The sequence below is a fragment of the Phaenicophaeus curvirostris genome, chromosome 5, assembly GCF_032191515.1.
Source record: "Phaenicophaeus curvirostris isolate KB17595 chromosome 5, BPBGC_Pcur_1.0, whole genome shotgun sequence".
Classification (NCBI taxonomy): domain Eukaryota; kingdom Metazoa; phylum Chordata; class Aves; order Cuculiformes; family Cuculidae; genus Phaenicophaeus; species Phaenicophaeus curvirostris.
The window spans coordinates 26,459,584-26,482,544 of record NC_091396.1 but is presented as its reverse complement, the minus strand read 5'-3'; the positions used below and the strand labels follow the sequence as shown (position 1 = coordinate 26,482,544).

Genomic DNA, 22,961 nt, shown 5'->3' with positions numbered 1-22,961 from the left:
TATAATGTGATGGCAATGTTTTGTTAGCCGATGAGGTTCTTGCCTAGTTATAGACAAATGGCTTGTCAAGGTACAGGGGCATTTAGAGTGTTTTTTGTTTATTTGTATATTTAGTTTGTTGCAAGCAAAAGAAAGGTGTTCAGCAGAAAGAGATTAGGGAGATGAGCTGTCTCTTGGTTAGAGGAAGGATGTAGCAGAGAGATAGGAAGGACATGAAAGGAGGTGTGGAGGTGTTCCATGAGTTGTGGTGTTAAGCGCTGAAAGAAGAATAAAGAGCAAAGGCAGATTTTTCCCATTATTGTGTTTACCAAGACTCTATACCCCTGAGGCTAGACTAGTGGATCTATGGCAAATGACTCCTAAAAATTAAAAAAATATGTCTGACCCAAGTCATCTAGAACTTGCTGGGGTGGTGCAGACAGTAAAGGAGTGCCATAGGCCAGACAAAGCCTGGTTTTGCAGCAGCAACTCTGAAGAATAAAAAAAAAAGGAAAAAGCCTGCTTTTTTGCCAGGTTTTAGTGAATATATCTACTTATTCCAAACATCCTAAGGATATGTTAATGCAAAAAATGACATGAACATTTATCACAAGAAATAAAACTTTTCCTTTACTTGCTCTTGTCTTCTCTCTATGACTAGCAGTTTACCAATAATACATAGATTTGTGCACAGATCTGCAAGACGACAATAACAGTAAAATAAATACTGATGTTCTTTTTTTCATTTTCAAAAACTAGTGGCATGGTAAAAGAGGCACACCTAGCCTATGATGTGAATCCCAAACACTGGATCCTTATTAAGTAGCAGGTTCTGGTTTACTGTTTCCTTTGCTAAGGTAACATAACTATGGGTAAAATTTGCAGAAGTACCAATCTTTGGCAGTTAGCACTGTCAGACACATCTATGCCTTGAGGACTCTGTTCATAGCTGACCTTCTATTTGTTTCTGATTTATCAAAACAAACAAAGAAACAAAACCTCTTTTAAAATTCTTTCATATCATCATACTAGTGAGTACCTTGAAAACTGAAGCCAGTCCATATAAAGATCATTGATTGTGAAAAAAGGGGTCAGAATAAAAACAACTTGTTAGACTTTGAATATCATCAAGTAAATTTTCTTTTTTTTCTCACATTTATAAAGTGAACTTTCTCTCTCAAAAAGGAAACAGAACTGTCTTTAAATTACGTCATTTAAAAAGAGATAAGAACCAAACCCTGGAGCGGAGGCATAGCTCAGATACAGATCTAGATCCTAACTTTTCTACCAAAGCTTCTCTTTAGTTAAAATATATAAGCAAGATTTTGGAGCACCCACATGAACATGTCAAAACCACCACCACATAGCTTTTACAAAAGTTGCCGTGTAGCGCATCATGAAAATCAGATCATTAGTAATAAAAGATTCCACAAGATTTATTTGATTTTGTTTATCATGATCCTATCTGTAATGTAGGTTAAATGTTTTCTATTCATCTTCCTTTTTCTGGACTTTCAGTTTATCTTCATGCATACATTTAACATACGAGGTTCAAAGAAAACAAAAGAATAAACCCAATCCTTCCTTTGCAAAAGCCCACAACAGTAAATGATAAAGGTCTCATGTAGTCCCTGAAAACTCACTGAGTCAGTTTTGCACATGCAAAGGGGTGTTTATGCGTATGAACTGCAGCTGTATACACCAAAAATATAGAAGCATAAGGAATGTGCAATTCAGAGAGTTGTAGAAGGGCAAAATATTGGCCCCAAAGCCCAGACCTGATTCTTGAATACAAAGGGTTTGGGAGATTATTGAGAAAATGTTCTTATAAATATGGTAACTTAAACTTCACACTCACAACATGGAGAGTTCAGTTCACATGTCTAAACACAAAATGTGTCAGTCTATATGTTATACAACAAATATTGAGTGTTATTGTAGTGTATCTTCATGTGAACTTTCTTGAAACTTTTTAAAGAGTTTGGAAACAAATTTTTATGGGATATGTTTGCAAACGTATTAGTGGTGAGTCTGAGATTATGATCAGTCAGGCCAAGCTGCATAGGCCTTCATTGCAGGTCATAATAAATTGGTCCAAAGTCAAGCATTTTGTTTAGAAGTAGATCCCTGCCAGGAATAAGATTGTAGGTGAGTTGTTTCATTTAAGGCTTCCCTCTGCTTTTTGGGCATTAAAACAAAAGGATGGAAACGAGGAAGTGTGTGATGGCTACATGTGAATCCACATGACCCAAAGAGATCTCAATGCCTTGCAGAAAAGCTCATAACTTAAAGAGCTGTGACAGGGATGATGTCTTATCTGGGAGTTTGGCACAGACAACAGGGATGAACCTCAGACCTTTGCAAAATAGAAAGATAGACATAATAGGGCAATCTTAAGGTCAGCCGTAACTGTATCCATAGACATATCAGCTCAGAATAAGACCCAAGAGGCCTGGTAGTAATGCACATTAAATGAGAAGGGAAAAACCTTCAAAAAACAGAGGACACAAACCTCCCACTAACATGCAAACAGGCTCTCAACATTCATGTATTCAGTTTGTGCCTGCCCTTGCTACCATTGGAGATGTAAAATAGGCTGGAACGCAAAGCAGATAATTGGTCATATACATTACAAGTACAATGCATTTAAGTTTCTGAAGTAACCTTATGTGTAAACCAGATCTGCCTGCTTTCTTGTGCTTGTCCTTTGTTTCTAGTGTTTTGAAAATTTGTCCCACTGAGTTGTCTTTTGATTTTTCAAGAAAAAGATTAAAATCCAAATTCTGTTCTCTAAATCTAATCTAAATTCTGTTCCTCTGCAGCTGCAGGTATTACCCTGTATCATTCATTTTAGATTGCTATTTAAGTGCTTGACTGTAATCCAAGGTGCAGTAATGATTTAAAATACTTAACATGCTCTGTAGATACTTGTTCCATAAACTCCAAGCCCTGAAAATCAAGGATTGTGCACTTACTATGTACATAACATACTTCAAAGAAAAAAGGTGAAATCTACATTTGAAGTTCAGCCATGATGGTAAAAGGGGAAACATGGGGAAGGATCCCATGGGTAAATATGCCAAAAGATATCCACCCTTTCAGACACCGCAGGAGGAACTGCATTGAGCTTGTCTCAGCTAGAAGTAACTTTTAGACTTTGCATAGCTTGAGACTGCAGTCATAGTTTAATAGTTTCAGTCAGTTTTGCCATACACATCATTTTTGTGTGTATTTTGCATACAGTACACAGCTTAACAAACGAAAAAGTTATAGGGCCCCTTCCTCTACAGGCTCCACACCCCCTCATATTTGTAACTAATGAAACGCTTAGTTCAGTTCAGTGTTGTAACAAAAGCAACCATACAAATCAATGTCAGAGCTGTCACTCTGGTTGTAGCGGTTTAGAAATCACTTATTTTCTCTGTATTCACTTTTCATACAGTGATCAGCATTTTCCTGGTATTTAATATGACCTATTCTTGAAAGATTCTGGTTCAAAGAAAAGAGAAACTCATTATCTGGATGGTAGGACTTATTGGGTTGAATGTGGCAATGGGGATCAGAGTAATTTATTTTCAGAGCACTCATGTAGTGCAAGAAAATAATTTGCATAGAGTGCAATATATGGCATTCAAGGTTCAAGGATTTGTAAATATTTTTTTCTGCAATGCTGGATTTGCTTCATAGGCAGAGAAGAAAAACAGAGCAAATCACCTCCTGTTGCTGTGAAGTTGCTGGGTTGTGGCTTGGTCAAATCTCCTAACACTAGTGAGACCTTTCATTAAGAGAGTCCTTCAGGGTTTGGTCTTTGAATACCACCTGATATATTGAGTACAGGTGAAAGATTCTTTTATTCTGGATATGTTCATCCCTTCTCATAGTATGCCTAAGAATGCTGCTGAACATCAGTGCGCAACTACATGCAACTTTGCTGACTGAGTAAAATGTTGGTTGCTTCCTCTCATAGCTGTGCAATGTTCCTGGCTCCTCTTAAGTGGAAAAGAATGGAAATGAGTGTACAGATACCTGCAGTGTACAGACACAGAGGCTTACGTGTATGTAAATATATGTGTGCAGATATGCATATGATATTTCATGTATATTTTCATTTATAATATACCGTGTCTCAGTTGAGAAACAAATCCCAAGATCTTTATGTTGTTTTCCAAAATGTCAGCTCAACTAGCATCCATTTTTAAAATGGTTTCCTGAGGAAATGAGTATTTTGTGGTTATTTTCTCTGTGTGTCGGCTTTTGCCTTTGGCCAGTAACAATCCTTGAGTCCCACCACTAATTTTAATTAAATTTGATAGAGGGTACAAATCTCAAAGTTCTTACAGAACTAATGAAAACTGTCTGCCAAGTACAAGATGAAAATTTATAAACACTCCATCTGAAAGAAAGAGTGAAGCTTGAGCTCACTCCTTTGAGACAATGAGATATTATGAATGCCCCGACCATGGGAAAAACTTCAATCAGCACTTGCATCTCACTAGGCACTAGAGAACCCAACCACAAGATCCACATTCATAGGGAACCAGGCTTCATTAGTTCCACTGTTTCCTTTGATATACGGCATATGATTAAGAGAAAACTGAAAATATTTTTTATCCTTCCCCTTGAGGCTTCGCACCCTTTAACCTGGTTTGTCTGTACATAAGGGAGAGTTAAGGATTTGGCCCTAAACTATTGAAGAGAACACCCCTTAAAGTGTCCTGACACAAAATATTTCTAAGTACAGGATGAGACACAGCTAGCATAAATCTTCCATGAACTTGTATCAAAGAAAGGCATATAGAAGACGAAATGGAGAAAATAACAGTTTAGTTTTCATAGGGAAAATATTCTTGAGCATGATGCCTTACACTTCCAAACAAAGACATGGAAGTTACGCTAGAGGGACTGTATTCTCACCCTGAAAAAAATGCTAGAATGATTTCCAAATAAGGAACATATTTGCATTAAGATAAAAGAGAGAGACTTGTAACTTTTAAAAGTTACAGAATTTATTTTAAATGACATACAAAAATACCAACCCTGTTCAGGATGTTCTTTAAAACTAAGGTTGTGTGTGTTTCTATTGACTCATTTTTTTCTACTAAAAAAGTTGCTTGTAAGGTATCAGGCTGTTCTCTCAGTGGAAGTTTTCTCCTTGGCTTTGGGATAAAAAGCCAAGACTAGTGACTTTAACTTCCACAAGTTCATTTTGTATTTCATCCTCCTTTTAATTCCAAGGTGAAGTTTAGCTTCATGTACATGCCATTCTGATGTCTAAGTTTTCCTTTCTACAGATTTTATGGCTTTCAATTTAGAATAATTTTGAACACTGTTTTGATTTTTTTCTCTGTATTCATATAAGAATAATAATCTCAAGCTTCTATAATATTTAACAAATTACTTTCTGAAACTCTTGAAGAATGTCTGTGGTAATAACGTAGGTTTTTAAACTTTGCAACTTCAAAACAACCTAGAATACCTGTAATTGGAGAAGTTTGTATGTGTTCACTGGAATGTGATAAACATGTAAAATTTTTCTATGATAACATATTAGTGGTTTGGTGTTTTTTAAAGAAAAGTGTAAATAAAATAAAGGATAGCATTAGTCATGGCATTCATGCTAAGATAAGTAGAAAGGAAAGTTTTGCTACTTAAAAGTGGGAATGTTTTCTTGGGTGTGGTGTCTCCCCAAAATGCCATTTCTCTTACATTAATGGCTGTCAATGGACTGATTTTTGGGTGATGTGAAATGTATGATCTGTGATATTTGTAACTGAGATGTGTTATGGACACTGCTGACAGATCAGATAAGAAACTGCGTTAGCTGACAAGACATTCCCTGTAGTGTTACCTCCCTGTAGTATTAACACGTGGGTCCTGTGTGAGAGACTTCCTGAACTGTTGTTGTCAACTGTATAGTTTCATTTGCAATTACTGAAAGATCTTCTATCTCTCCTAAAACAAAGATGAGAAAAAAAGAAAGAATGTTTAATATGCATTCACCTTTAAATTAGAAAAAGGAAAAAGTAAAACTATTTAGTATTTTATTTCTCAAAGCTTGGCTGCTTTCCTGTGTTGCTCTGTGTTTTCATTCAGCTTCTTCTCTGATTACGGATTATTCATTTATGGATGGGCAGCTGTAGAAACTTGCTTCTTGCATATGCAAATCAATCATGGTAATGTTTATCGTAAGCAGATTTTGTGGCAGTGGAAAAGAGGTTGTGGCAACATGTTCTTGATTCCAGTTGTATCTTTTACAAATGGAATTGGCTTCCTCACTTCATCTTCAGTGGCTATAGTTGGGTTTTTTTTGCCACTGACCTCTTGGACTAGACCCTGCTCACTAAGCAAATTGTTTGATTCATTTACAGATCATGATTTTGGAAGGAACTGCCAGAATGAGTATTAATTCCAGCAGCAATCTAGTCCACCAGCAGCCTTCCTGGACAGATGGATATTCCACATGCAATGGTAGGAGGAATTCAGCGGCTCTAATCCATGGGGGTTTTGGGAGAGGCTGGGGGAGAAGGTTCTACTACACTTTTAAGCATTCACAAGTATTATTTTTCAGTAATACTAATTTACTGGAGTTTCATTTCTGGTAATAAAAATGTGCATTTGTTACTTCATCTGTAAAAAACTGAATTTTCAACACTAAGTTTTTGACAGTGACTAGTTTACAGTTAATTTCCTTCCTGGTTCTTTTTCTTAAAATGTTTTGGTTTTTTTAGTGATGTTGAAAGTGCCTAAAGTTCCCCCTCCTCAGTACAGGATTCTTTCTCTCTTACCCTTACCTATCACACCTTCTCTGAACCAACATTACTCTTCAATGCTAATGATTCCTTTGGCTTTCCGGGGGAAAAGTCTTTTTGCTACTTTACTGTATCTGCTTTTTCAGCTCATGTTGCCAGGTAACTTTCTAATTAGACTGTTATTAGAGCACCAGATAGCTTGTGATCTGGGAAATTTTCTTCTTTTTTTTTTTTGTTTTCTGATTATATATAGTTGTATATGAAAAAAATGTGTTCATATACATATATTCTTACTCAGTATAAAGATATATAGACATATCTATACATCTAGTGTTTGATATAATTTTTAAATTCTTTTCATCACTCAATCGATGGATAAAACTTAAAATGTAAGCAAACACATACTGCAATTCCAATCCAAATAATGCTGCAACAATGAAAGTTCCCGCTCAATGAAACACTTGTTCTTTTTGTGTGTAATTTCTGAGTAAACAGGAATACAGAAGCACGCACTTAATAAACGTGCCAACCTGTCTGTAACAGATCCATGGGGAAAGAAAAAGTCCTGTCTGAGTTTCGCATTGCACGGGATTTTGTGAAGGGAAACAGTGGAGTCTATTTTCATGTTTCCAGTGTGAAACTCCTCAGGATTCACTTATGTTTTAGAGGGACAGGAAGCCAAAAGCTCAGACCAGCCTCTTTAATAATTTACAAATTAATTTCGGTTTACGAAGCTATTCTTTCCCCTCACTAAAGTCTTTCCATTTACATTAAGAGTCTAGTGGCCTCTGAAATTCCTTTACCATTCTGAAGTGATGGGAACTCGTATCAACCTTCTTTTCAGGGAATACTTGGTGGCTCTGTCAAACTTTTACTCCCTGACATACCACAATCTTAATCATTTATGGTTGGACTCGATGATCCGGTGGGTCTTTTCCAACCTGGTGATTCTATGATTCTATGATTTCCACACCCATGTCTTAAATCCTTCAACAGGAGGATAAGAAACAGTCCTGCCACTCCCTGAGTTACTGACACAGACCTTCTTGGCTGATATTGACAAAGAAACCTAAGGAACTGTAGGACTTTTTTTGTGTGTTTAGCTGGAAACTAGCACTGTATGTTGTGCCTCAGCTGAAGATAACTGATGGATGGGTGATTTCCTAAAATATGCCATCTGTGTTGCTTGTAGTCCTCTAGCAATTTCCACTGTTTTCAGTATTTCTCACAGCTATGTAGGTGATCTTTTTCTTGGGGAGATTGAGAACAGATTGGTACTACGTTGTGGAGTGGGATTACTGTAGAGCTAGGCCATGGCAGCCCCCTTTCTGTAACTCAGCCACCTCTGTAATCTCTCCGTCATCCTTAAGCCCTTCATGTAGTTGTGAGCATTTTATCATGCCACCGTCTCTGCCTGCCACAACTCATTGTTCTCTTTTCCCGAGGAATAAAATGTACTGAACTCCTTCTGATGGCCCTTTTATGAGGGCAGACCAAGCAGCCCTACTTTTCTCTAATCTTATATAATTATCCCCACATACGACTTCGTTCATTTGCATGTGTGAATTCTTTTTGTGTGATAACATTCAACTGAGAGCAGTTTAGACTTCCAAGAAAAAATTCAGACATCATAACAAGGAAATAAGGCAGCTTCCATAACTAAAAATGAAATTTACAGCTGTGTCCTGAAATCATCTTACCTAACTACAGAGATAAAGTGAATTCATCAGAATGAAGGCTCTGTCATGAAGCTGTGCACCATGTTGATTTACTTTATTGTGGAGCAGTATGAGAGTGCCTTGGCTTTTACTGTGTTACATGCTGAGAATTTTGCAAGGCTTTTCTGTCATTTTCTGATGCATTAAAATTATTTTCCCACACAAGAATAAACGTATATTTTCAATAATACTTCTGTAAGATATCTTCCATCAAAGAATTTTGGTGCATTTAGTCAACATTAATAAATTAATCCTACATACAATGTGATAATTCCCAGCTTTTCACTGGAAAACTGATGTAAAAAATAACAATAACTTCTCCAGCAATAGCTACTGAGCTAGTGCTAAGGACTAAGAAATTAATCTAGGTCTGTGAACTTGCTGGAAATGCAATTTAACTATGGATCTCTCTCCATTGTCATAATCCTGTAGTGCTAACAGTATGGCATGCTGACCCTGGCTGGATGCCAAGTGCCCACTAAAGTTGTACTATCACTGTCTTCCTCAGCTGGGCAGGGGGGCAGAAAACAAAAGGTTCATGGGTCAAGGTAAGGACAGGGAGGTCACTCCCCACTTACTGTCACAAGCAGAACAGACTCGTCTTGGGGAAAATTAGTTTTATTTATTACTAATCAAATCAGATTAGGATAATGAAAAATAAAAAGTAAATCTTAAAACACCTTCCTCCCACCCCTTACTTCTTTCCAGTCTTAACTTTACTCTTGTGTACTTTAGTCCAGGCTTAACTTTACACCTCCCACTCCACTAGCAGCATAGATGGACACACAATGAGGTTGTGGCCAGTTCATCACGTGTTGTTTCTGCTTTTCTTCATCTTCAGAGGGAGAACTCCTCATACTTTTTTGCTGCCTCAGTGTGGGGTCTCTCCCACGGGAGAGAGCTACCCACAAACTTCTCCAATGTGAGTTGTTCCCACAGGCTGCAGTTCTTCCGCTCCAGCATGGGTACTTTCCATGGGGTGAAGTCCTTCAGAAACAGAATGCTTCAGTGCAGGCCCCCTGCAAAGTCACAAATCCTGCAAGCAAACCTGCTGCAGTGTGGGCTCATCTGTCTATCCACAGATCCATGGGTCCACAGATCCTGCTAGGAGCCTTCTTCAGTGCAGACTTCTTGAGGGATCACAGTCTCCTTCGGGAACATGCACCTGCTCCAGTTTGGGCTTCTCTATGGGCTGCAGGTGGATATCTGCTATACTATTAATGTCCGTGGGCTGCAAGTGGACAGTCTGCCTCACCACTGTCTTCACTGCAGCCTGCAGGAGAATGACTGCTCCACTGCCTGGAGCACCTCCTTCTCTGACTTTGGTGTCTGCATAACTGTTCCTTTCACATATTCTCACTTCTCTTTCTGGCTGTCATTGTTCAGGTTTCTTACAGCCTTCTTAAATACGTTATCACAGAGGTACTACCACTGTCGCTGATTGGCTCAACCCTGGCCAGTGACAGGTCCTTCTTGGAGCCAGCTGGCATTATCAGACATAGGGAAATGCTCTAGCATTTCTCACAGAAGCTACCCCTGTAGAGCCTTGCTACCAAAACCTTGCCATACAAAACCCAATACACTGAGAAGGTAAATACCTATTTTCTTTTCTAGTGTCCAGCAGCTTTTATGGAACCCAGTGGCATGAAATACACCCACAATACTGGACTAAGTTTCAAGTCTGGGAGTGGCTTCAGCATCTCCTTGATACCAACCAACTGGATGCCAGCTGCATACCCTTCCAGAAGTTTGATATCAACGGGGAACATCTGTGCAGTATGAGCCTGCAGGAGTTCACTCAGGCAGCTGGGACAGCAGGGCAACTGCTTTACAGTAACCTTCAGCACCTAAAATGGAATGGTAAATAGATATTAGGCAGAGACGCACATACAGTGTGTGTGAATTCTGGTATCTTCAGAAGTCACTTACATTCCCCAGAGACCTACCTGGCAGATCTCACTTGCTATGTTTCCTAAACTCCTTATGCTTCATTCACTGTATTGCTAAATTGCTTAGATGCGATATAAGGCAGAAGTCCCAAAAACCAGGGGAAACTCCTGTTCCATTCCAACATTAGCCCTCTGGCTCATCTGTAGTTGTTGCTGGTTGGATCTAATACCTTTGATTCTTCAGTGCTTATAGTTTTATGTTCTATCTACCATATGCTTTCTTGCAGGCCAGTGTGGAAGCGACATGTACCAATCTCATAATGTCATTGTGAAGACGGAGCAAACAGGTGTGTAATGGTTGGGTAACTTGATGATGACAAAAAGGGGAAACTCTCCATTCCAAATGAGAGATACCAGAATGACATTAAATAAAATGGGAAGGGCATCATGCAGAATAAAAGAAGCAACACATATCAGTCAATGTCTACTTTTTGAAGTTTTGGATACTATCACCATGTCTTAGTTTGTATGGCACCACTTCTGTGAAACCATTGCAGTACCAGGAGTCTTTATGGATATTCAGAGTTCGAATAATTTGCAGTGCTCAATGAGTGCAGCTTTGTAGAGGGCTTCATTCTATGCCTTATGAAAAACAACAAAAATATTTCAAAACAACTATTTTCCACTGTATGTCAGTTTAAAAAAACTGGGGAAAAATATTTTGTTGTTAAGTGTTGTTAATGTTTGAAATATGAGGAAATTTCCAAACAAAACAACTCTGTGAGAAAGAAAAATTACATTTAAATTTGTTCACGTTTTAATGAAACTGAATTCATGTAGTATTTTGGTTTGACTGAATCTGCATTTTTCCTGTTACAGTCTTTTTTTCCAGTTTGCTCAGAGCTGGATCTTTTTCCTCATAGGACTTTGTTTCACTGAGAAAAGAATTTCAGCTCAGTTCAGTCCTCCTTTTCAGGCATGATTATTTTCCTGGTTCCTTTGCCAGGGCACCTCTGTCCATATTCAAATGCTCTCTATCCCACTAGTTCCAGCCTCTTTGTATGTGGGTGTGTTCATGAGCCACATTTTATTATCTTCTGGCAGAATGAATTTGTACATGCTACATATTTGTAGTATACAATGACTCAAAAAAATACTGCCAGCCTATTTATTCAGCTAACCCAGAGGAGCCCAGCCTCTCCAGCCAAGGCCACTATTCACCTTCTTGCAGCAGGCAAGCTTTGCAACCTGCAATACACTCCTTGCCTGTGCTGTGTACACAGCAGCCTCAATGCTTGCCATATAGGAAACTACAGTAATATTAAAGTCCTGATTTACAAGATCTTGGTATAATATTAGTTCTTCCTCCTACTACAGATACATAGTGCAGTGCAAAATACCTCAGCTGCACATCCTGGAAAGGTCAAAGCCCAAGACTAACTGATGGTTGTCCCAGTTGTGGTGAATCAGGAGTGGCATGGTGGGGCTCAGTGATGCTGACCATGGGTAGTCGTGGGGAGGAGCAGGTGGTGCAGATTGGGATTTCTGGGGAAGGGACTCCTTGTAAGCTGGCATGGAAGGTGATTGTGGTGTAGAGGGGAAGCCTGCCTCATCCTAGTAGACTGTTGCAGTTGCAAAGACATGGATACTGAAGAAGGCTAAAAATGGGAAGACAAGCTGTCTCCCTGTGTTCGGGCTAGGTAAGACTTGTTTTCAGAGGCAACATTAGGTAGATTAGGTGTCCAAGAAAACAAAAGGTTTGTGCTATTGTAGGAACACAATCTCTGTGTGCCAAAACATGCAGCTCTTACTTAGCATGCCTGCTAAATTCTTATGTCATAAGTGGTAACTCAGCCAGATAGGTTAATTTAGCTATAACTATGGTTTTTTTATTTCATTTATATGAACATGAAAAACATTTAATAAAACCTAGATTTGAAGCTTACATATCCTTTCAGGGCTAGATTCAAAAGAAAAAGAGATCTTTTAAGGCTTCTGACCTCAAAAATGTACTGTGAAGAGAATAATTTCCTGATCAACGTACAGGTCATAAGGACAATACTTCTGCTCTGCTAATATTGATCCAACTGACCAGAAGGACACTAAAAATTATTCCTCTCTAATCATGAAAACAGGTTTTAGTATAAGGATAGGGACTTGATGTACCTGGAATATAGTGGCCCATCGTGTAGGGTTAGGGTTTAATGTTTCTCATTGTGTGCTTACGTACAGATCTGTTTCAGAGGGGACTTTTGAGTTCTACCATTATAGAAATACTCGTTATAAACATCCTCCTGGTTTACTAGATATTTGAAAACACAGTCATCTCTGTGGCACCCCAGGAATGTTATAACTGTGAAGGTCTGAGAATTCAGAATTGGATTTGGTATAATTAGAGTTGCCAGCAGTGTGCCCAGTTGACCAGGAAGGCCAATGACATCTTGGCTTGTACCAGAAACGGTGTGGCCAGCAGGTCCAGGGAGGTTATTCTCCCTCTGTACTCGGCACTGGTGAGACTGCCCCTCAAATACTGTGTTCATTTCTGGGCCCCTCACTACCAGAAGGATGTTGAGACTCTGGAGCGAGTCCAGAGAGGAACAACATAACTGGTGAAGGGGCTGGAGAACAAGTCTTATGATGAGAGGCTGAGGGAACTGGGGTTGTTTAACCTTGAGAAAAGGAGGCTGAGGGGAGACCTCATTGCTCTCTACAACTACCTGGAAGGAGATTGTAGAGATGTGGGTGCTGGCCTTTTTTCCCAGGTGACAGGGGCCAGGGTAAGGGGGAATGGCCTCAAGCTCAGCCAGGGGAGGTTCAGACTGACTATCAGAAAAAAAATTTTCACGGAAAGGGTCCTTGGGCACTGGAACAGGCTGTCCAGGGAGGTGGTTGAGTCACCATCCGTGGAGGTATTTAAAAGATGGGTAGATGGACATGATTTAGTGGCAGATAGGAACGGTTGGATTCGATGATCCAAGAGGTCTTTTCCAAGCTGGTGACTCTGTGATTCTATGTTTCTAGAGTTGATCTGGCATAGAAAACCTCCTTCAAAGACAGGGTTAAGTGACATACCAGCCAGGAAAAGGAAAAGCATAGTACATTATCTGTACAAGTCAGTGCTTTGTGCAAGTACATTTGCCTGAGTATGCAAAACCCCATCTACAACTCCAATGAAAGGAAATAATTTCATGCATAGTGCCTTCACTTCTCCATTTCTTCCACAGTTCTTTTTTTGCCCATTTCTTATTACCTCCAGTGCTCAATATTCACCTCCATGATAAAAAAATGTTCTTTTAGTGATCCTGTTTTTACTTTTGGTCCTTTACCTTCAGATCCATCATTAATGGTGTCCTGGAAAGAAGAGAATTACCTTTACGACAGTGGCTATGGTAGCACAGTAGGTAACTAACATCACAATACTTCATGCATTTCTGATTTTATTGTTGTCTGGGGCTATTACTTTAAATGTCTTCTCTTTAATTTTCAGAGCCATTGGATAGTAAAACATTCTGTCGTTCTCAGATTTCCATGACAACACTAAGTCACCAGACTCCTGGTAAGGAAGTTGTAATTATATTAATTGTTTGCCACTTGTCCCAGAGCTACTGACTTATAATGGTCTCTGTAGTCTTCTGCTGTAGGATTGAATCTGAGCTTCCAATCATTTTAAACAAAGCAATACTGATTCTGACAGCTCTTTCAGCTATCATTATTACAATAGTTTGCTATCATTATTACAATAGTTTGCTATCATTATTGCAATAGTTTGCTTTAGAGAAATGCTTCTCTCTGTCAAGACAAAGATCAAGTAATCTGCAATCCCATATATCTTTTAAAGTGGCTACGTCAAAGAGGAAGATATCAGTGTCAGAGAGATGAGACATTCCAGCTCCACCATTCTTATCAGTGGTGTAGCTGGGTATGGGCAAACAAGTGGCGTGTTACTCCCCAGAGGTGGTTGCACTTCCCTAGTGAGCCAGTGGTTCATACTGAGTAGGTTTCTAGGTTTGGGTTGGCCTAGGGGAGCTGTAGGGCAGGCACCAAGCCCTCTACCCAACTACGCCAGCAGAAGGACTTCCTACTGCAGCCCATCTCAACTGACTGCATGATAGGCACCTCTTCACCTCTTCACAATCCTTCCTCAAGGCACAGATACAATCTGCTCACTAAAGGGCAGGAGAAAAAGCAAACCCTTTTGTCATAGTGCCTGGCAAAAATGCAGTCCAGGCACATGTGTTGGAACGCTCTGTGAGTGTTGTCCCAGGGGCAAGGCACCAGGGGCAGAGGTGAGGGATCAAGACAGTGGGGAAAGAGGAGAGCAGAGGTGGCAGAGGAGCAAGAAAGGGGAGAAGGAAAGATGCGTCTGTCTTAGGAGTCTGTTAAGCAAATAGATCTGAGGGAGAAAGCAGTGGAAATTGTAGGTGGATGAGAAAGGAAGCACAGTGCTGTGGATTCAGCTTCACAGGCACTGTCTCTGCACTGGGGCAACCCTGTGCCTCTGAACATAGGTGGCAGTCACAGAAGCTGTGACTGCCTGTTCGCTGCATTATCCAGCCTCCCAGTACTGCCAGACTTGCCAAGTGACGTACAGTTTAAACTAATGCACTCAGCAATAAATTAAAAAGAAAACCTGACCAGGAGAAGAAACTACCAAACCTTAAAAAAAAAAATAAGCAAATACTCTGTTTGCTTTCTCTGACATCTCCACCTACTCTTACAAGATAACTACCAGGATTTCAGATCTCTCTGACAGGACTGAGGACCTGTCAAGATCCTGGCACGACGTGTTTACCCTTTGACTGCTTAAGCCTAGAGCTAGGGTGGCATGCCAAGGGCACAGCCTCCTGTAAAAACTAAATTTGTATATCCTATTAAAAACTGGCTCATTCCTGAATCATATGCAAATACTGTGCAACCTTTTGTCAAAAGTTTTGCAAGACAGCTTTGTTGAAACTACATCATAACTCTTTTCATCTGTCAGGCCCCAGCCTCCTAACATATCATATTTGAAACCAGTCTCAACATAGGAGCGGAGGCAGAACATGAGGCTATTTACACAGCTGAAATCCAGAATAAATTACCAGCTAGGCAAAAGGCAACTGAACTTCCAATAATGAATCCCCAGCTAAGTGGAGCATAACAAATCTTTGCAAGCAAATTGGAGGATTTTGAAATGAGAAGGATTTGTGTAAGAGGGCAAATAAAGGACTGGGTCCTGCTGTCCTCACCTGGAGTTCCCACAGACTTCCAATATCATCAAGGGAATCGTACTCTGAGGAAAAGCACTGAAAGAAGCTTCATTATATTCCCCACCCCCAAGCTGAGTAAGGTTCAGTCTACTTCATGGTCTTTGAGAGTGAGAAGATAAAATGACTCAGAGTGTGTTTGCTGCTTGGGGATCAAGGACAGTAATTATGTCAGGTTCAAATTAGTGGAGGTTAGGCTTATCCTCACTGACCAGTTTATGTTTCCAGTTATGTATGAATAAAGCAAGTGTGTGAATAAATTTGTGTCTACCTTTTCACATGCGGTTATTACAGTTCCTTGTGCAAATCCAACAAGTTTCTATGCAAATGAATATTTCCTATGAGTCATTTTCCCATGCAAATGCCCAGTTTCTATGAAAAGTATGATAATAGTGCATTCATAGAAGATGGGAAAACATGCGTGGGACTTTACGCTTTGCTTTGTTGAAATCAGGCACGAAATATGCTGGAAAGCAAAGACAGAAAGGGCTCCCTCTCAGGACTATCCCACAAACGTTGCAAGACTTAGAGCGATTAGATGAAAGCTATTAATTAATGACAAGAGTAGAGCCATGCTGCAATGGTTTGAGGATGAGAGGGTTGAAAATGTGGACTGTGAGGTGTGTTTACAGCCATGAACAGGCAGAAATTTTGTCTTGATTTCTGAAGAAACACTTGTGCCAGAAACCCTATTCTCCCTCTGGCTGACTGCAGGTGATAAAGTACTAGCAATGAAAAATGTCTTGTTTCTATTGCTGTGAGCCATGGAACAATATATGCATGTCCAGCTGCCAAAAACTCCTACCAGCACAGCCCCATTCCCCCACCCTTCCCCATGAATCAACAATGCTTTGCCAGTTTATTATGTTTTAGTCGGGTAGGTGTTCTGTGCGTTAGTACCAGTGCATATATTTTGCATTAGATCATCTTCTCAGAAGCAAATAAGCCCCCAAAGATACATGCTTCTGCAAAGACTAAGACATAATGGGACAATTCAGGACTCCTTTTATAGGCACGATCATCTTACTTTTCTCTCTCTCACACATAACATGAGGTGAGGTATTTGTTAATCAAATTTCGGTTTCAAAAGCCTCTGCATTCATTCTTTATTCATCAATGGTCTCTTTGTGAAGTGCGCTGATTAGCATATAATGCAGAAAACTCCCCCCTTCCTCCTCACTTAGATTACCTTCTGAAAAGTGATTATATTTAAAAGAGATATTAGTTCTTTTTTGTGGTTTTATTTCTTTCTACCTGCTAGTCAATGGAAAGACTTCAATCAAATTTACAAACAGGCTCTATTTTCCTTCTCTGCAGTTTCTTCAGATGTGAAAAAATCGCAAGATCGTACCCCAAAGTCCCACATCAAGAAGCACAGTAAGTTAACAGCAATGTTTATAATTGTTGGTTGAATGAAGGAAAAGAAACACGTTAAAAGCAAATCCCCTTTGGGTGGGAAGGGAAGCATTTTGAAAGCAAAACTGATTAGATAGTTCATGTGATTGAATGCTCCAAGGATCTGACTGTTTCTAGTGCTGTTTACTTATGTTGGTTTTGACTGAGTATTGTTATACTTTCCAAATTGTTTCTGTCAGTGAGGGCTTAAGGGGAAGCAACCAAAAACCAGTTGCCTCTGCTCTATTTTGAGCTGAAGTTGTGGACTGGAGTAAAGGAATGATGAGGGAGACCCAAGATTAAATCAGTAAGGTCTGTGTATGGGCATGGCTATGCTCTTGCCCATGCCTGCTGGATGCAACATGCACAAGACACTGCTCAGCATCATCTTGCTGAATTTCTCATGCACAACGTCACAAGCAAGCACCTGCCCCTCTATCCTGCCACCTTCTGCTAGTTTTAATTCAACGTGGTTCTGAAGACAGGTTACCATAATTGTGATTTCTGTGCACAGTTACATTAATTTATTTTACTGGGATTTTTATGCTAACAGTCTCTTGTATTGTGTCTTCCTTGTTTACAATAGAAAAACTTAAGTCCCTTCCAACTTGAGGTATTCTATGATTCAGATAACTCAGTCATGGCCTTGGAATACAGAAGATGTCACCTTGCTTTGCTGGGCTGATTCTCTGCATTTCCAGTTTCTTCAATCCTTCTCTATATCATGATCTATAGAATATATTACTGATGTCCAGATAGACTAGGTCCACCACATTTAGTTGGTTCTAGGAAAAAAAAACAACGAAAACCATAAGAAGAAATAAAAACGTTGGATTAGTTGAAATCTGGCTCTATCCATGTTGAACTGTATACCATTTTCTCTTTACATTCACATCTTTGACTGGCTTGTTTCGTTCTTAATCTGATCTAAACCACCACATGGTTTTGAAGCTAGTTTTGTTGAATTTATTTACCCTTTTTTTAGTTTGTGATCTGGGTTTTTTTGGTGCCATTTCTACAGGAACTGTAGGATGGATTTGTGTCTGGGAGGTCTGCCTGTTGAACTTATAGACCTGGGTTTGCCTTTTCTGACATCATGGTCAAACTTTTTTTATACCCTTTTCACATACAATTTTGGCTAGCAAGTTTTGTTACTAAACCTCTATCCACTCTACAACTTCTTTCTTTAAGTCTACAAGAGAGACCTGGAAGCAAATACTCATTGATGTGGAATGGCATTTTACTCTGTTTGCCTTCTGTCTATATTTTCAGTGTGTGGAGATTCAGTGGCTCCTTCAAAATTACCATAGCTGTTTCACATGCTGCATGATAATATCAGTTTGCATGTCGTGATGTAGAAGAATATGAGGAAAGATGGACAAATGAGATGGGGGGAAGACCTAAACCTTGTCTTCAGGGCAGAAACTGTGTCAAAGGCAGAAGGAAGCAGTGGGTGGCTTGCCTCCTCGTTGCTGGGGCTCCTACTTGCCTTACACGGGACTCAGACTACTGAAGACTGACACTTACCTCCAGACTCAGTGGTCACCTCAGTGGTCACCTCAGTGTTCACCTCCAGCTGTCAGTGGGTTTTGTGGCTGTATAGCTCCAAGATGCGGGTTCTGCACTCCAGGATGTATGGCTTGTCTCTAAGTGATCACTACTCATAAAAGACACACTGTAAGAACATGCCATAAAAATAGCAAGCATAGCCTGGAGACCTCTTTAGACACTCCCTCCTCCGGCCCCCTTTTGTCTTTCAGACCCTCGAGGAACTCATCTTTGGGAATTTATTCGAGATATTCTTCTCAATCCTGAGAAAAATCCGGGATTAATCAAGTGGGAAGACCGATCAGAAGGCATCTTCAGATTTTTAAAATCTGAAGCTGTGGCTCAGCTCTGGGGAAAGAAGAAAAACAACAGCAGCATGACTTATGAGAAACTCAGCCGGGCAATGAGGTGAGCTGAGATATTGCTGTAGACTGGAGCATGTAAAGAAACTAGCTCAATGGAGAATTTGGTTGACTTTGAAAAATTACTTGCCAGCAGCACCAGTTGCTTTCTTCAACAGCTGAGTCTTTCCCACTAGTTTTGAGATTGTAACATTATGTTCTTCTTTGTATTTCCTTTCCCCTCCTGTTTCTGTATACTATGATAAAATTAAGATATAGAACATATGTATGTGTTGCATAGATAATACACATTCTGTTGCTGTCCACCCAAAAAAACAGTTTAGGAAGGAAAGATGATTGCAGCAAGCTTAGAGTTCATGTACTACTGAAATGGGAAGGCTTAAATGGCTCAGGAATGGCCAGAGACCTTGTTATTTCCAACAATACTTAGAAAATAGGCATAGCCCCCACCCATTAATTTTTCAAATTCCATGTGACTATTTTATTTATCCTTTTCATTAACATTTAGAGTATTTTTCCATAATCCATGGAAGTTAAAAATATATATTTAAATGGAAACTGAGATTCTTTTCAATTCTGATTTCAAATCCTGGATTGTATGGAAAAAAAACATGAAATCTCATAGAAGTGTGAAATAACTATGGAAATTCACTGTGACTAAAATATGGTGAAATTCATACTCAGAAGATAATACAAAGTGAAAAGAAAACATCCTTTTTTTTCCCTCTCTGTCTTTCACTTATAATAATCTTAGGTATTTCACATATAGTAATAACAAAATAGACTTTTCAGCTAGCTGAGGTATTGTCTAGCTGGCAGTAGCCTTTTAGGATGCTCAGTAAATTTATTCTTAAATATTTTTCTATTTTTTTATTTTAACAGGTATTATTATAAAAGAGAAATCCTAGAGCGTGTGGATGGTCGGAGATTAGTATATAAATTTGGAAAGAATGCCCGTGGCTGGAGAGAAAATGAGAATTAAATATGTCAAGCAATATCTTTTAGAATGCCTAGATGTAAATATTCAAAGACTATTTTCTGATATTTATGTACCAAACTGGGGTTGAAAAAAAACAATTCTGCTTCTCTCGGGAAGAAGGAACATTATCTTCGTTGGTGTTAAAATCATTTTATTTGAAGTATGTCCTGTGTGGGGAAAAAATGTACACAGTTTTCTGTGATATAAGATAACAGTATAGATTATGATTATTTTTCCCTTCTCATGAAGTTTTTCTCTCTCTCTCTTTTTTTTTTTTAATCATACAGGCATAATGTGATTTATGAGTCATCCAAATAAGGGAAGGAGTGAGATATTAGGGCATTTCAAGAGTGTAGTAACCCAGTTCGGAAGGCAACTATAAGTAGAGGAAACAGTAAAGCATCTCTGAGCCAAGTTGTCTCCTTCCATAGTCAGTTGGTTCTAGCTTTCATCGGCCAATATCACTTGTTCCTTCCCTCCTGTGACTTCTGAGAGTCTGAACACTTTTCTGGTTTTCAGATGCCTTCGTTGAGTCAGACAGTGATCCCAATGAGTTACCTTATACCAGCCAAAGAGAATAGTGGCTGTCAGCATTTATTTGGAGAACCCATACTACCTCCACTACTCGGGCCTTCTTTTGTATGCAGAAGTTTAGGACCTGACCTTACCCGATACTGAGTATCCTCCCTTAATCTCCAAAGGGCATTCAGCTCATCCCAGGAAAAGGGCTATTTTGTTTTTAACTAACATCTTTGAGGTGAACTGCAGAAAGAGAGTCAATCTCAGGGACCAAAAGCTATTGAAGGAAGATTATTGCTTTCTGACTGGGAAAACTTACTGAAAGGCACCGTTTTCCTAGTAGTAATATTAGTATTTCTCCCATCCTCTCATATTCCTAATTAAAGCAGTCAGAATCACGCCATATGTAACAGTGAGGAGGTGGGCAAGCAGAACATGTATTATCCCATGGCATGAGGGAGGGAGTCTCCCCAGTTCCTTCCAGTTCTATGGTCCTCATGGCAGTCAAGTCTCACTTGGACCGATACTTTCCAAAAGCCTTAGAGAAATGCAAAGCTCAATTGCATGTAAAATATTTGTTCCCTTTGCTTTTCTCAAGTCTGACTCTATACCGTATTTGTATTTGTCAACTATGCTTGGGATTATTAGTTGGAGAAAAAACACCAATATAAAGACACTGAGATTTTGGGGACATTTAGATCTGGGTCAGCATTTTGGGGTCATGTCCAGCAGTGCTGTGCAGAGAATGAACATTCATTGGAAGCTTTTTCTTTCTCCAAATCACAAATGCTTCCTGCTGGCATCAAGCACATGTAGAACATGGGGAAATAAAAACTAGAGGAGGCACCACTTCACCAGGTCATTGAGTACCTGAGATGTGGGAGTTGAGAAACAGGATTTACTTGATGATGTTAGCAGAGATGAAACCAAGAGCTTGATTCCAACTCACTTTTTCAATTTGGAAAACAATAGCAGGGACTGAGAAGTCCAGGACAAAAAAAGAAAAAGAAAAAATAGGAAATTAAAAATAGTAAATCCTTCCAATATCCATTTCTTCAGGTGCTCCCTGGATTTGAATCCATATATCTTGAAATGCAGTGAGGTGCAGCTGGAGATTGTAGGATATTCCTGGGTTTGTTTGATTTGAAAGGAAATAGAGATGAAACTAAAAGATAACGGCATTATCAGTATAAAGTGTATCAAAAGTGCTTAGCAATAATTTGTAGGCAAACATGACAGCCTAATTTGTTCATTGACACATGCAGGGCATGTCAAACAATAACACTGCCTCCTACACTGTGTATGCCAGAGTTGTCACCATCAGTTTACTTGTACATGACAATTTTTACTTTTCATAACCTGGGTAGAGAGAGGTTCATCTTATTTACAAATCAAATAATAAGCCTCTGTACTTCAAAGCATTTTTTTCTCTCAGTCTATTTATCTCTCTTTTTGGCTGACTGTGCTAGCTTTTGCTCCTTTTGCGCAACTCAGTAATTTCCATTTTTTAGCTTGATTAGCTACATTTCACTTCCTTTACCATCATTTTGTAGTTCATAAAACAAGAAGCAAGGCACTAGATTGTGAGCACCTTCATTTTGCTCCAAATACCATTCCTTTCCCCTACCCTACAATTACTTGCAGCCCTTCTCTCCATGTCCTCTCCAGTCCCCCGACGTATACATTGAGTGAAAATCTGCAATCAGTGTTACAGTCATAAATCTGCAACACTGTTGTCCCTTATCTCAGGTTAACATACATCTTACAGTAGCTGATTGTAACACCTTCATAACACTTCTTTCTACCAGATCTCTCACCAAACTTCTTGGGAGATTAAATAAACTTAAGATAGACACGTATCACCATTTGATTACAGAGCAGCAGATAAACCTACTTTTGAGAGGTTTGAAAGATAAAATTTTATCTAGAAGCCTACCTTATAAATCTAGAGAGTGATTTACACTGGATCAGTCTTCCGCTGTCACATCTTTCAGCATGTGGAAATCGTGCAAATTTCTATTCCTGCTCTGTAGAATTTTTTAGATAAGTTACTTGTCATTCAGCATTACAATTGCACAAAGTCGAAATACAGGGCAGCCAACATTTGCTCTGTTTTACAAATATATTAACCTTTGCCTAAGACAAACTTGAACAAACTGCTTAAAAGTGCAGTTCTTGCCAATGACAGATGCAACCAACCAACAGAAGTCTATTTACGAAACCTAAGCAAGTGGAGAAAATGAAGAGATGAATGTTCACGTAAATTGCTATTTAAAGAAAAAGCATTTCTGATTGTTCTTCTATTTTGTATTTCAGAGGATGTGCAGTCATGTTTTTAGGTGTATGTTTTAAGTTAGGAGCTGCTGAACTGGTAGCACCATATGTATAAATTTTTACTGTACCATAGTTTTTCATATGTATAAAACTCTAGACAGGAAAGTATATTATATTTATATAGTTATATGAAAATCACAGTGTCAAAGGTATTGGCGTGAACACTCTCAAACTGTATTTTCTGCACAAAATAAGAGCAACTTATTCTAAAAACCTCCTAAGACTGTGTGTAGGCTGGCAAAC

At 39.2% G+C, this 22,961-nt stretch overlaps 1 protein-coding gene across 2 annotated transcripts in view; it reads left to right on the top strand.

Moving 5' to 3' along the window:
• Positions 1–22,040, top strand: part of EHF (ETS homologous factor) — a 32,389-nt gene extending 10,349 nt beyond the window's left edge. The window contains exons 2-9 of one of the 2 annotated variants that reach the window (XM_069857932.1): positions 6,348–6,447; positions 10,061–10,306; positions 10,623–10,682; positions 13,668–13,736; positions 13,823–13,891; positions 16,899–16,958; positions 18,737–18,932; positions 19,769–22,040. In XM_069857932.1, the coding sequence (XP_069714033.1) occupies positions 6,351–6,447; positions 10,061–10,306; positions 10,623–10,682; positions 13,668–13,736; positions 13,823–13,891; positions 16,899–16,958; positions 18,737–18,932; positions 19,769–19,868 (897 nt within the window). In that variant the 5' untranslated portion in view covers positions 6,348–6,350 and the 3' untranslated portion in view covers positions 19,869–22,040. The remainder of the gene's footprint in view (positions 1–6,347; positions 6,448–10,060; positions 10,307–10,622; positions 10,683–13,667; positions 13,737–13,822; positions 13,892–16,898; positions 16,959–18,736; positions 18,933–19,768) is intronic. The other variant, XM_069857933.1, reaches the window with a different exon arrangement.
• The last annotated feature ends 921 nt before the right edge of the window (positions 22,041–22,961 follow it).